At 31.0% G+C, this 16,665-nt stretch overlaps 1 protein-coding gene across 2 annotated transcripts in view; it reads left to right on the forward strand.

Moving 5' to 3' along the window:
• The window catches only part of LOC112046535 (cGMP-dependent protein kinase, isozyme 2 forms cD4/T1/T3A/T3B), a 215,760-nt gene that overhangs the window by 131,210 nt on the left and 67,885 nt on the right, over positions 1-16,665 (forward strand). The window contains exons 1-2 of one of the 2 annotated variants that reach the window (XM_024083204.2): positions 5-122; positions 12,960-13,509. The exons of the other annotated variant lie outside the window; for it this stretch is intronic. Of the exons in view, the coding sequence (XP_023938972.2) occupies positions 13,091-13,509 (419 nt within the window). The 5' untranslated portion in view covers positions 5-122; positions 12,960-13,090. Of the gene's footprint in view, positions 1-4; positions 123-12,959; positions 13,510-16,665 lie in introns of those variants that run through there. 2 annotated transcript variants of the gene reach the window in all.

The following is a 16,665-nucleotide window of genomic DNA, read 5'->3' on the forward strand; positions in this document are numbered from 1 at the left end:
CGACGCTCGTACAGACAGAACGTCCCAACGCGTTTCGAAAATCGAATCATTAATCCGGACGCGCGTAATTTATCCCCAAAGTGAAAAGTATCGAAAACTCCGATTGAGAAACCCATTTCAAAGTTCGTTTATTTACGTATACTGGTATTTCTTGGTGAATTTTCTTTTGCCTCCACTTCAATAGTCGTTTGATGTACAATAGGCACTTCGGACGACTTTTTTATCGTTCGAATTATGAAGTCATAGAGCTGTCATCAATAGAAAAAAGCGTACAGGTGTTTGGTTGTAACTATATCATTAGAGAGAATTACAATTCGTTCTTATTATTATTATAATCAGTCTTATAAGTAAATATTACATTGGTTCGCTAGGAAACTACTTACACTATTTTTTGCTACAAATTAAAATAATATCGTATATAAGTATGTTAATAACTATAGTTAACATGAGAGCCAATTACAATTAGCTCTTATTACAATTAAAAAGGATATGAATATTATTATTGAATCTGTGATCGACAAATAAATAAATATATCGCTTAGAAAATATAAATTTTGCATAGATTATTATTTTATTGTAACAATGGAAGAAAAAGAAAATTAATTTACGCAAGAGATGACTGTGAAATCTCTTTCAATATAAATGCCGAACGAACCAATTATTTTGAAACATAATAGCCAGAAAAACAAAAAGTAATAAATAAGTAAACAGTGGAGAAAATTAATTACAAAGTTAAGCTGAAATTACTTACAGGAGTGTCACCGAAATAAAGTAGATAGAGTAAGAAGTACTTCACATTACATAACTCCAGTAAAAACAAAATATCTGCTAATTTATTAAAGAATACAACATTATTTTATCATAAGTCCTCTCATCAGGGGTTGCCCGGTAGAGATTGCTTTACAGTAATAACGACGTCTTACTTACTTGTAAATTCTTAGTTTAAATTATTCATCTTTAATGATTTTTATTTAGTTTTATATTTTTGTGTGCAATAAAGTATTTCTTCTTCTTTTCTATAAATCCTCAGTATGCTCATACTTGATGATTTTATATAGTTTAGGACTTTGTTTGATCAAATTTACTTGCTCTACTCATCTATGCCAATATCATAGTAATATAAATTCGCATGTAAACCAAAGTTTGATTTAAATAGTAGCACGAGAAAAAAGAAATGCTGCAATAAAAACATGGTGACTGACAATTTAAGCAGATCATGTACCTATGGCTAATATAAAACATGTTATTTTCGTTTAGTTATTTTAGTAACTTGTGTCTTGTGTGTTTGTGTGTATATATTGTATATGCATTATATATCTACATGCAAACCTCGATTAAAACTTTTAAGTATATTTTTAAAGTCATTGTTCATAAAATACTTAACAAAAGTTAGCGGACTCATAAAATATATATCCCTCTTACCGTAAGAATGGTAAATGGCGGAAAAATCGAAGTGAAATGAAAACAACGTCATTCATTATAAAGTTGGCTAACTATTCGATAACATTAAAGCATTTATCAAATACGAAATTCAAAAGTAAACAAAAAACATAACGTAACGCACAACGTTATAACTTTGGATAAATATTTAATTTTATTTTCTTTTCAGAATCTAGTTTTAAAAATATATTTTTAAATATTTATTCACCGGTTTAGAAATTCACTAATTCTGCTTGCTTCCGTAAAAACATCTTGGCGTTTTTAAATGTTTGGTGTAGTAGTTACTGTTAAAATTCTCATTGTATGTTAATTAGCAAAATAGAATAACACATTTAACCTATCACTAAATTGTTTAATTACGTTCGAGCTTGTGGCTTCTTTAATTTCAATTTTCGGATCATATTATGTTTAGAGCACAAGTTATGAATTTAAGTTGAGTAACATTTTTGGTTAATTAATCTGTTTTATTTTTTATGAACCATACCTGCAGACGATGCTTTGTACAATATACGGATATAGGTCTTGATGTTCGATCTCTGTGAAACATTACGTATGGAATTAATCTTTCTGAGAAAATAGTCTGAACGTATTTTTAGCATCTTCAAAGATGAACATAAACAGACAGATATGCTAAGATATAGATAACATGGTTGTGAATTATCTGCGTGCCTTGCATCTAAAACTTTCAGCCCTTTAAAAGTTTTATTGAGTAACATGCAACGTTTTACATTTATAATTATTTACATTTATAATATCATCTAAAAGAAGTGTATCAAGTTTTTCATCATACGTCCATACCACTGAAACTCGCAAAATAATTTTGCGTTTATTATTTTTTCCTTGATGATGTGGAGCGAGGCCCAAGATTACATGTTTAACTGCTTTCAAAACTTTATCAGAACTATAAAAAACAAACAGTCTAGTCACTCACATTTCTTCCATTACCTAAAAACTGAAAACTAGCTAAACATCAACAAGAAGATCAACAGTTGACAACAAATTAGAATGCAAACGAAAATTATTTTAACTTGAATACTTTGAATGTAAGAAATGAAATTCAAAACTATTTTTTTTGTACGGAAATACAATACAAATTCATACTTATGATCATTACAATTGGTGGTATTGAATTTGCTTGTACAATTTAGTCACATGTTGGAATTTTCAGTCATTGATATATTTTGAGTCCGAATGTCATTCGGTCACCTTCATATATTCACATGGCAGTGGGTACGTGATCTGTATGTATAGCAGATTTATCCGATACGCATCGTCAACTTCCGATAACATCAAGAGCAACCTTGGCACTACCTTCCGGATATCCATTTTTTCTAACTTAGTCTTTTATAAACTTACAATGGAATGAAAATATAACAGAAAAATTCCTTTGACCTTCACTTTCACGAAATGCGTTGTGTGTTTATTTGCTTGGACAAGTTTTTAAATTTCATATTTAATTAATGCATGCATCAATTGAAATACAGCCTAGTGTCATTTAAGATATTTCCGATTGATTTAATTACTTAATGCTGTTGTAGAAACTCGAGAATTATTTTACTTTTACAGTCGATAAATATAACATAATTATGATTATAATCTGGTGGTTACTACTAGTTACTTACTTAATTTATTAAATAGGTACGGAAAAACAAAACGTTTTATTATGATCTACGGATGTAACTGAAAATACTTGTTTTTAATTGTGGTTAGAAATATAGAAGGCTAACAGTCATGGGTTAGATTTCCAACCCTATAATGGGTGAACTTAAAGATACAGGTGTTCGTACCTACTACAGTTTAGCCCTAATGGCCTGGGACCGTACACTACGGAGGATGATTGTCTATCGAAAGTTCACTATTTACTCGCTAAGGGAGTGTTCTCAGTCAAGAGGGACTGACTGGAGAAAGAGATAATCTTTTTTCTTAAAAATATACTGTCGTATGGGACTCTATGTACTGAAACTTCAATGAAAGAAATAATAGACAAAAAACGTGTGACTTATTTTCAAAAGAACTATTTACTCTGTCGTGCATTGTGACAATCTTTCTCACATCTCTAACGACAAATTGAGCTGAAGTTTCTGTGTCAAGGTTTCTTAAAAAAGTGGTTTAATTACTTAGGTTTTTATTTTTGTACTCACAGGTGCAGACTATTTGTTAGGCACTATAGATCTAAACTTTTATTATATACTCGTTTGAAGCACTATAATATAATCATAATATCTATTCTATTAATATAATCATAATATCAATAATTCAACATATTTCAATTGCATGTACTTACACATGCAAACTATAGTCACACTTAAAATAATTTAACTATCTTAATGTAGTTAAGCCTCCAAAAAATTCAACAAAATGTCAAGAGAAATAATTTAATTTCATTATTAAGATTATATACCTACTAATAAAATCCAAAATATAAATCCTAAAGACATTAAAAAATATTTAATTAAATGATGAATAAAAAAGAAACAACATAAATCTTAAGATAATCTCGAGTATAAAATATACTAAAATACTCACTAACTGTGTGTCCGGTTCGACCTTGGTACCCACTTGGTTCGTATCCTTAAATCACACACTAAATTTAGCCAAATAATTATTTACTCAGATGTTTTAAATGTGGAAGCTTGAGTTGAGTGTCTCTCTTATATATTCGAGAATTGTCTATTTTGAACAAATATAATTTGTCCTGTTTGATCACAAAAAATTGTCGAACAAATGTTTAAATATCCTAAGGTTATTTAAAAATCATTATATGCCTTTTTGGTTTTATTCTATGACAATTTCTGAAACTCCAAAGGAGATGTCCCACTCTCCATATATTGTTAGCCCCAGACAAAAAAGTTAATGCGTCACAATTAAATCTTTGGGTTGGTGGGATTGTAATGTCTAAATTAATTATAAATTTTATTTTTGATCCTTGACAGCTGGGTTATTTATTGTGTATCATAACATGTCACATAATACCTATCTATTCCGAGATTCTGTTTATATCTTTCAATATAACAATTGTAAGGTAATTTTAGCACATATATATTTTTGGGTATCTTGGTATTTTTCATTTCACCTGAGACAATTTCGGGATATCTCCTTTCTTTTATATTTTATTTGCTAAAGTTTTATTTTCTCCTTCAGTTCAAATGAGATTAACGATAACTGTAAAACACATGTGAAACGTGTTCTATACGTTGTAAAATTAATATTTCATCAAATACATTCCAAATGGCGTTTCAAAGTCAGCTGAAAATAGCATAAGACATTAAGTTCCATAGCCATTCCTCATATACTCGTAAACCTTTCTCCTGTATATAGCTGATGACTTTATTGTAGTTCTATTTTTGTCACTATTAACATAGCAAATAAGCGTTATATATTTTCTATTGTTTCGTGAGAACTAATCAATTTTAAATGGCTACCAGTGTGTCTATTTTTGAATACTGAATCTACAATGACATTGTTAGTTATTCTGCCTTATTTCTGATCATCTATACACATCTGTGCATCATTAGGAGATAAAGTACGAGTCTTATAATTAAGATGTTTGTCACTATATAAAATATACTAACATTAATTTGAATGTACATCAAAATTCATGGAAGCAACATTTTGGTGGCTTTTGACATTGTTACGCAATCTGGCAGAATCTGAATTCCCTAATGGTTTTGGCTATTTTGCCGGTATCATGATAACGTCAAGCCCCATAAATAGCAATTAGTATCTGTGACAACCTCAGCTAACGGGCTTAAATGGCACGCTGTATGACGTCAAATGTAAAGAAGATTACCGAGCTTTAGATAAAATTCGGTTAACTGGATGTCATTAGTAATGGAGAACAGATTAGATTGTAACGCTGTGTTCTAAATCAATCAACTATCATGTTGACATGGAATGGGGGTCGATACAATCAGAGCGTTGCCACACCATAACCAAATTGGTTGACACGCTACCATGTTTCGCTTAGCAGCAAATAAAATGAAAATTGGATTAATAATTGCTCATATGACTTTTTGAGTAATTATAGACCACTTAACTGATATGTAGTTAATTTGTTCGCATTGTCTTGAACAATTAAAAAGATAAGTGACATAAGATACATAATAAGATATTAATTGTAGGTTCCTTGTAGAAATAAGGTTTAAAAAAATTAAAAAGCTTTTGAAGATTTTTTTAAGTTTAATCGTTGAGTTTCATGAATATAATTTTATCGTTCTCTAGAACAGATTTCATAGTACGTACCTACTTTTTTAGCCTACATTATAAAGACTAACATAATGACGTAGTCTCTAAGATCACTTATTCATCTAAAATCCAGTTAACTAAATAAGATTACAATAATTGTACTAATAATGAGCATATACTAAAAGTCATAAATACCACTTGAGCATAATCAAATGTTGCTGTACAAAAGTCATTATGTAAAAGCTAAAACCTATAATTTTCTAGCAAAACAACAATTATGTCCATGTTAAACAAACACAGTAGCGAATTTACGATAACAAGTATATTGTAATAGCTGTAGTAATCATTACAGCATGGAATAATTACAATATAATAATAGAGAACTCGGTAATACATCGGTAATACTAAGTTGCCCATTCATTATCATATACGATTTGTGATTGTCTGGCCGAGACGTTAATTTACGCTAAACGAAATTATAAACACGGCTTTATTTACAGCTTATGTATGATTATTTATTATCACTGCACTCGCATTTGTTTCAGCACAATCAGTTGGTGCAATGTATTTATTTGAAACTTTTTATTTGTTTGTATATGTATTTATTTCTTGCTTTCTTTACAAGCGAGTAATTCTTTCTATATAACAGATACTGTTTTCGATTAACAGTTTAAGACAATTTATTGATTTCTATATTTAGATAATATATATATTAGTTGTAATATATTATGTAATACATATGTAAATTTTAATATTATATTTACGTATATATTATATTATATTTATTTAATTATTTATATAATTACATATAATGTATTGCACCTTCCCGCTCTTTCTTCGCAAGTTCTCTCGTCAGGGGTTGCCTGGTAGAGATTACTTATAGTAATAAGGCCGCCTTTGCATGCTAAGTTTAATTTACTTTTTTAATGTTTTAATTTATAATTGTATTTTTGTGTGCAATAAGTATTTCTTCTTCTTCTTCTTAATATATTGGTTCAGTTCTGTTCTGGTTGTAGGTTTATTTAAACTTTAAAATATATACTAACAGCCCAATGATTTAGCATTGATTCCGTGTAGAAACTAGTGTTAGAACTCCTTCCAAGTTAGCCATACTACCTTAAACATCACTTCAGTTACAAAACTTATTGTTATTATCATTGGTGAGATCACTGTCAAGAGGTGACTGTATTTAAAAAATGTATTTTATCAAAATGTTTAAAAATATATACCTAATCTTATAAAAAAATATAATTCATTCAAAGTGACGTCTAAAGCTATTTAATGTTTTGATGAAGCACTACTTGTTATAATGGATTGTACTTATACTTCGCAATTTCTATAAATATACCGAGTTAATCACTCAATAATTTTAATTATGGATATCAAGACGGATTTATTTAATTTTGGAGACACGCAAACTCTAATTACAGATATGTATGATAAACTGCACGAATAACGTAATTGATAAGCGGTTGAGAAACAACGGAAAATTTCATTTTTACATAAATCTCAATGCAAGTTTTTAAATTATCGATACTGAAATTTAAAGTTGATTACCTCTCAATAACAGCTGCATAACTCCGTCAGTTCTGAATCTGACATTTTATTAATCAATATTAATTTGTTATATTATTATTATTAATTTGTAATGTTAATTTGTTATTTTTTTAATAGCAAAGGTTTGCAGTGAGCTTAGTATATTTCTGTTTATTATTCGCAGATCAATGCAATTCATTGATCTCACATCTCACACTCAACTCTGAAATACTTAGTTTAGAACTTGTCTTTAATTAATTTACCATAATATTCATTTAGAGCTATGTTGTTGAGCTATGTTAGTAGTATCTCTGCGTGATCGAATCAGAAATGAGGAGATCCGCAGAAGAACCAAAGTCACCGACATAGCTCAACGAGTTGCGAAGCTGAAGTGGCAATGGGCGGGGAACATAGTTCGAAGAGCCGATGGACGTTGGGGTCCCAAAGTGCTGGAATGGCGACCCCGTACTAGTAAGCGCAGTGTTGGCCGACCCCCCACCAGGTGGACTGAGGACATCAAGCGAGTCGCAGGGATTCGCTGGATGCAGGCGGCTCAGTATCGTGATGTTTGGAAGTCCCTACAAAAGGCCTATGTCCTGCAGTGGACGTCCATCGGCTGATATGATGATGATGATGATGATGAATATTCATTTATGAACATTGCTTACACCATGAGTTTTAGTAGTGAGTTTAGTTAGTTTTAGAGTTATAGTTATTCCTGCCATCGAACTCATTAAAGAACTATTCTTAGGATGACCTGTCAAAATAGTTAAGGGTGATCTTATCATAGCAAAAACTTTGGGCCCGAGGCCAAGTGTGCAAATGGGGTCTAGGCCAAAAGACAACGGTGATAGTTACAAATTGTTTGCAGACGTATTTACGTGAATAATGAAAAATGAAGTATATGAGTATCTGCAAGGACTTTTTGAGGGTCATAAATGTAATTATTTAAAAAAAAATAGGTATGATTACTATCTATGAACATAAATATTTAATCACACTTCTGGTAATACTTATCTACTAATCTCAGTAATAGTAAAGATGTGAAAGTTTATATTATTGTTTGTAGGAATGTTTGTTACTCAAACTCATATAAATGGATTATCAAAATTTACGTTTTCAAAAATATTTTTATCTCGATTTGATTACGCGGCGCAATTGGTCAAACCGTATGAAGTGGTTTATAAGTCTATCGCCTTTAGACTGACAGACAGACGCGCCAGTATCATCATCAACCTATATTCGGCTCACTGCTGAGCCCGAGTCTCCTCTCAGAATGAGAGAAGTTAGTTCAATAGTCCACTCACACACAGACTTCACACACGCAGAGAATTAAGAAAATTCTCTGGTATGCAGTTTCCTCACGATGTTTTTCCTTTACCGTTTGAGACACGTGATATTTAATTTCTTAAAATGCACACAACTGAAAAGTTGGAGGTGCATGCCCCGGACCGGATTCAAAACCACACACTCCGGAATCGAAGGCAGAGGTCATATCAACTGGGCTATCACGGCTATGACTCGCCAGTATACTGTCATACAGATATAATTTGTCTAAACATACGAGTACATACAACGCAGCAGTTAGATGGTGATTGGCAATAGGTGATACACTATCTTATCATATATTATCAATGACAGCTTCTATAAATACAACAGTAGAGACAGTTAGACTACGTATATAGTAATACTAATTCTAGAAGAATTTGATTCGATATTATGTAAATGGATTATTTATTCGGTAACTGTAAGTTCTCGCGTATTTTAGTATCCGTGGATGACAGGTATCCTATGTTATTTTCCATATCCGTTCACAACATGTATACACAATAATCTTTTGAGCATTTTAGAAATGGACGCAAAGTAATTCAGTATCGTATTTGATATTTGAGCCAATTTAGAAAATAAATGTCTTGGAAAATATTCGCCAAAGTGATCTTTTAATAAATAAATTAATTAAACAAATAAAAAAAACCCGACTGCATAAAGTATAAAAAAACTGAAAAAAAAAACAAGCTCAGTCCAGAAGTGTAGAAAGCAATTAGAAAACAGTCGACAACAACTAATAAATAACGTTTTACTGATTGTAGTTTTTTTTAAACATGGCCATGATATACCATTTTAGAATCCTCACAAAAAGCTTTTCTCTCATATTGAAATATTAGAAAAAAAAATTCACCTCGAGTCTATAGCGTCTCACAGTCGTCTTGTTATTTTTTTTAGTTTCACCTATCTAAGAACACTTGGGTTTTTGAGACAAATCTAACGATATCCTAATTACGTAAATCCGTTCAATGGTTTGGAAGATATGAGGTAATAAAGAATATTACATACATACATAAATGATACGCGCGAAAAACATAACCCTTCTTCCAGTCGGGTAAAAATTAACAACATTTATAAACTAACAACCTAAATAAAATGTATAATTTAGGTAATTCGTACAAACTAATTGAATACTTGATAATTATTTAAAATTATTCAAATTACCATTCTGAAAGTGACGATACCACTCACATACGAGTCACGATAGCAACTCGGTTTAGTACACGTTCTACTTGACCTATTTTCTTTTCCTTAAACTCAAAATATAGAGCAAACAAGAAACTGCATACACTACAGAAAGTTATGTAAGTCTGCTCTTAAATACAGATTAAAATGAAGGTCATCTTTGGACATCATATTTACTTTTCATATTAAAATTACATTTTTAATATTAAAATAAATAATATTTAAAAATTTTTGTAAACAAACTTTTATATAAATCACCAAGGTAAATGAGCTCAAACTCTAGTTTATGTAGTAGTGTTGCCAAGTTGTGAAAGAAAGAAAAATCGTTTATTTTAAAATTGTGCCACACCATCGCCACTCCACCATACATAAGCACTATTGAAGTGTCTTATGCCTCAAAACACTAAAAGGCTAATTCACTATCTTTGACGTATGCTAGTTGACATATACGAAATTGAGATTCTATGTAACAAATGTCACCCGGTGCCTACTAGTGGATATTAAACAGTAGGTAGATGACATTTCTCAATTAATTTAATGTCTATACCAATAGGTTGATAATAAAGACCAAATTAGAATAGGCCAGCTGGGCAAGGCAAGACCAAAACAGAACCTAATCATCATCATTAGGTGCCTTTTCCAACCGAAGTTTGGCGGTCATGTGTAGAAAATTCTTCCGTCTTTTGCAATATTTGAAAGCCGTGTATATGTTAACTATATAGTTATCAATCTAGTAGAAACATCAAACGCTACACTTCCTGTTTGGCACAATTTTGAAAAAGTTACCAACTACCAGGTCATTATTGTATTGCATGAACCAAGCAAATGCTTATTGGACTGCATAAACCTAGCAAATGCTGGAGCATATAGCTCTGATTTTCAGCTCTGGTACAATATTAATATTACGATGCCATCGAGGATAACCAAATATACCAAATTTTTTTATATTACCATACCAAGTATACCAAAAGATAAACAAACTGATAAAAACATTTTGATTGAATGCACTTCTAATAATGCTCAACCATATCATATGTCAATCAGTTCTATTATTTATTTATTTTATTTAAATATCTTTAATGCAACAAAACATATATGTGTGGAACATACGAAATCTTAAAACTACGATTAAAATGCAATGCAAGAGGCGACCTTATCATTAATTCTCTTCCTACCGTACACGACGGAGTATAAACCAGTGAGAGGGGTAGTCACAATAACATAAATACTTACAGATATATTATGTAATGTTTCAATCTTTTAATTAGTAAAATGTTTTTAAAATATAAACATTCAACAGAAGCTGATTTTATCAATGCCGTTGAGATCTTAAATAAATGTCTAGTGAGTTAGTGACGTAATTCGCTACCAGTTTTAGATGACAGGCATGATTTATTTAATTAAAAGATTAAAGTAACACTGTAATTTTGCGTTATAGATCAATCTTAATATGCAACATTTAGTTAACATTTTCAATTTATATAAAAATACGGTGGATATTGAATTTATAGAATTTTTATCCAAAGTGTATCGTGATAATTAATTTATAATTTAATGTATCTAAAATGCTGACTTTATTATTGGCTATTTTCAGTTGTTTTTAATAAATTATTCTGATTCCTCCTAACTGATATTATACTTACAAATAACTAATAGATCTTTCAAAATGATTTGAAATTAATCACATAGGTATTTGAATTTGAATTTAACTTTTAAATTGTGACTTTTGTACGAATTCGTTGGTCAATCTTTCTTTGTTTAACTTTTCTGTAAGTAATCCATGCGATATTCCTGAAACGGAAATAAATGTCTACAACATACCTACAAATATCAATCATTGATATCTTTTCATACTTTATTGTTAATATTTTTAAATACATATCTAAGTTACTAACGGAAACCTGCGACGCCATCTACTTTGGCAGCATGAGCGTTGATGGATTCTCGTAAATTTCTTTCAATAATAATGTGAGTTTACATCGTCTTCATACAAATATTTTTGTTTAAATATTTATGTATCCAGTAGATAATACATACATATTCTATAATACAATCTCACAAATTGTATTTCTTTATCATCATAGTATACATGTGTTAGTCAGTCACTTGTCCCTTGATATTTATCGAAAGCTTACCATTAAAATATAATTGTTTTTATGGTATATGTTCATAATTGTAACGTGATTTAGTATCACGTGTTTCATAATCTCAGCCACATATGTGTCCCAAATTATTTCACTTGTCATAAATCTTGTATTGGCCTTTGCCTTAAACTTTGAAAGGTATAATGATTTCTTGCTACGTGTTACCGATACATCGACCTTATGAGTAACCGCCTACATTTTAAATAGAGTCATAAATTATATTTTTAACACATACATTAATAATTAGTATTTTTGTGTAATAAGTGGCTATGTAATTATTTTCTGTCCAATGATTATCTACCTTGACAGAGTACGGTTACTGGATATCCCATCCAAATTAATGTTTGTATATCCATTAAAAAAGTACTTTAATTTATAAAACACATCCATTCAAACTAACCTAATTCCTGGTGCTTAGGAAACCTTAATAATTCCGGTTATTTTTATTCTTATTGTATATTGTTGTCTTAATAGCTGCCTGTATAGACTTTTTTGTCTCAAATCTGTGATTTGCATGGAAAAAGAAATTGTTATTAAGTTTTTATCGCATTTTTACATTTTTTATCTTTAACAAAATTATGCAAAAAAGAAATTCCTTTTGTGTTAACCACACATTTGGTAGTTTTTTTTATTATATAGAGAGATTACTAATCATTACTAATCATTATAACCTAAGAAAATTAATTCTTAAACTCTCTACTTGTTTAGTTCTTTAAAAAGGTATTAAAGCATCACTCTTATTTCCCTTCGTTCTGAAGAAGGCTTATGTTCCACTGCCAGAGCATTACGATGATCTAATTTAGTGCCAGTATTCAAAGTATTGACTCTAATTAAATTATGTCCTCGCTTGAAATTAACATTATTTCGACAAACTTGTTATTAAACTAATATCGCGGTTGAAATAAATACAAATTCATTATTTATTATTAGAATTCAAATTGGTATTTACGAATATACATACTATTTATTTCACGATTAACTATACTAGAGCATTGTTACAAAGATACGAGTATGTATGATGTTATAGGACCTAAATAATTTAAAGTGCTTTCGATAAAAACAAGTTTTAACCTCGAATATTATCTATAAATGACAGCTCGTGCACATAATTCAGAAAATTCAAATTATAGTTTGATTTTTAAGTTTAGACACTCAAAAAATGTGTGAGATTTCACACACAGTACCATAATGAAAATTCTACCAGTGACTAAATAATATCAAGGTTTAAAATTGCGTTGGCATATTGTATTTTGAGGAACTTTATTATAAGCAACATGGCGCAAACACATACCAGTACCACTCAGTGCAAAATAGACGATTACTTCAAACTAGAGAAAAAGTTGTTAGAGATGAAGAGATTAGTGATAGAGAAGACGCAAGAACTGAAGCGCAGAGACAAAATAATAGCCTTGTTAGAAAATGAGATAGACGACAAAGATGCTACGATACGATATTTGAAGAATGAAATAGACAAATTTAGACAAGTGGTCAAGCCACTGACAAGGCAAATGTTTGATATACAAAGGAACGGTGTCGATGAAGAAGAGCGAGTAAAAACGCCTGGTATAGAAAACACAAGGATACTTCCGCTTGGTGAGCCCAGGCTTAAGAGGACAGCTATCTCAGCGGAACCATTGTCTTCTTTGACGCAAGATAACGAAATGAAACTGATTAAAATCCCGAAAAGTCACAAGTAAGTATTTAAAATTAAATACATAAAAGAAACTTATTTCTTTAAAGGGTTTTAAATGAACTCATTTTCTGATCGATTGTCGCATGTGCAAGAACAACAATTTAAATTGGTTATTAAAGTATGGTATTTAATCAATATTAACGTAATAGCATGGCAGTGCCCTCACCAAGTCGAGCAAAAAAGGTGGCACGGCTGTACCATACTTCTCGAAGCAATTCACCATTTTCGACGTATTAAAATCAATTAAAAATATAAAAGATTTGTAATTTGTAATATTGATATGGTAACTATAATATTATGTTCTTAGGTTATCTAATTACGTAATAACTTGAGAAGGTCCCTTAATTATGGACTGAATAAAGTAACCGACATTTGTATTACATGAATCTCATAACTTTTTACGGTAGAACAACTGAGTCGCGAGAATTGGTATATTTGTTGACATTGTTGTCTTTTGATGACATTGTTTTGTATTCTTGTCTGCGAGAAATTTTAAAATATTCTTTCACGTTAATAGTACAACTTTTGTTACTAGATATTCTACTATTAGAAATTCCGCAACTTTGCATAAAAACGACGTATATTTCCATTCTAAATCTATTTATTCTGTCAACGATACTCAAGTAACTCGTAGATCACTAAAAGGGATCCATGCATCTCGCAGTTAATTTAAACTGATTAATAAGTATCATGTAAGTAATGTAAAGTGATCAATCACAGTGATTGAATTTCTTCGCCGCGTGTGTCGCGCCGAGGTCGACGTGTGTTAGCCGGAGTGCCTTCAATAGCTCCCATTTGGTATAATTACGAACGAACTTTACGATTGTCCTCGCTTATGGCACTCGATGACGGGCTATGTCGTTCTCGGTCGCAGTGACTAATTTCTTTCAATTATTATTCTTGTGTTCATTTTTGACATACGAAATATGATTATTAATTACAGCTTTACCGTGGAAATTAATTAGTGGTGATTTTTTTAATGATTTATTAACGTATGTTATTTTTGGGTGGGTTAAGTTAGCTAACGCTGAAGTAATCTATTTCTTTTTTTGTAATTGGATTTTGTGCCAATTTATGTTTATGTTATTTATTATTTATGATATTATATTATTTAGAAGTACTTTATATATGCTTGGCAGATAATAAAACAAAGGTTCGTTTATTTACTTTTTTGGGTTGTGTTGTTCTTTAAATTGAGTATGCTTATTTACAAACTGGAAAAGTTTTCATGTGAGCGTAACCGGAATAATATTTATTTTAAAATTAGGCACGTTGCCCGAGACGGAAATATCATTGACCGAAATACCTACCACCTGAAAAAAAATGTTTTTGAAAGGATAATTTGTATTTATAAAATCTTTTTTTTTTTGGTTTTTTGTAAAAATTAATTAGCCATAACATTGTTAACTTAGTTTTTAAGAAATTTTTAGAAAACTGAACCTTTTTGAAACCTTTTGAACGTTTTAGTATCTTGATTATAACTTTACCAATTTTTGCGAGAGTAACTTACATTTCATACAAAAAATTCATACAAAAATCTATAATTTTGAGTTCAATCATGACTGTTATGCCTAGTTTGAACTTCTTTAGTATTTTAGTCGAGTACGAACGATTTTTGGGTGGTAGCAAGTAGTTTAATATTCTACTCGACTGAAATGATAAAGTAGTCCGAACTAGGCCTTAAGGTTGACGAAAACAGTCTGCTTGTTTTAGCAGACGCCGCGCGGTTTCACCCGCGTGGTTCTCGTTCCTGTCGGAATACAGGGATAATATATAGCCTATAGCCTTCCTCGATAAATGGGCTATCTAACACTGAAAGAGTTTTTCAAATCTAACCAGTAGTTCCAGAGATTAGCGCGTTCAATCAAACAAACAAAACAAACAAACAAACTCTTCAGCTTTATAATATTAGTATAGATTTTTGGACGGGAATCAATGACAGATCAATAGACACAGTCCAGTATAGCTTTATCAGCTACAGCTTCTTCCAGCAGTAGATAAATCAATTTCTTCTAAGTACATATCATAGACTAATAGATGCAATTATCTTGTACCTTCTATATTTGTATGTACCGTACCTCCTTACCTAAGATTTATTGTAATGCGTCGTCGACAAGCTCGCAGTTTATGACATCAATTTGCTGTAATATAAAGGTTACTGTCATTAAACTCTATTACCGGAATAGCCTTGTCTGGAACGATCCGGTTATTTATTCTTAAGTGCATATTGTTTGAAGCTTTTTTTTATTTCTTTCAGTTATTGATTACGCAAATTAATGTGCGATGAAACATCATAAACACTATTGTCAACCCCTTTCTTATCTTAAGCCTTTAAGAAAGGGGATGAATAGTGTTTATGTCATAGGCTTTACTTTGTCCTTTTGTGTCATAGGCTTTACTTTGTACATTTATTCCAAGAAAGCTTAGTTTACAAGCACTTTTGAAACATCTGGGTTGTCTTTTTGTTGCAAAATTATTGACTTGTCATCCCCATTTTTAAAAAATAATAAAGATTAAAGTCTTTATTAGTTTCAAAATTTTTAAAAGTAAAAAAACTACTAAATGAAGAACTTCACACAGTGTGGGTTCGAATCCGGTCCGGGGCATGCACCTCCAACTTTTCAGTTGTGTGCATTTTAAGAAATTAAATATCACGTGTCTCAATCGGTGAAGGAAAACATCTTGAGGAAACCTGCATACCAGAGAATTTTTTAATTCTCTGCGTGTGTGAAGTCTGCCAATCCGCATTGGGCCTGCGTGGTGGACTATTAGCCTAAACCCTCTCATTCTGAGAGGAAACTCGAGCTCAGCAGAGAGCCGTATATGGGTTGATAACGACGATATCCCCCGCGGTTTTACTGTTCCCATTACTTTGAGAATACTAGGGCAAAGTATATCCTATGACATTCACAAAGTACTTGGCTTTGTATTGGTTAAACAATTTTCAAAGTCTGTTAACAGATCCAGAGATTATCCCCTATAACCACACAAAGTTTACCTCTTCGTGTTATGATAAATAACTATGGTTATAAATATTAAAACCACAGTTTGGTGGGTAATGAATTTTTAAATTGGGGCTGCACTTTAAGCAATGACCTTTTATGTCAAGTTTAAATATGTAGTTTATTTTAAGTGGGCCGCAGCACATTAGTCACT

The sequence above is a fragment of the Bicyclus anynana genome, chromosome 19, assembly GCF_947172395.1.
Source record: "Bicyclus anynana chromosome 19, ilBicAnyn1.1, whole genome shotgun sequence".
Classification (NCBI taxonomy): Eukaryota; Metazoa; Arthropoda; class Insecta; order Lepidoptera; family Nymphalidae; genus Bicyclus; species Bicyclus anynana.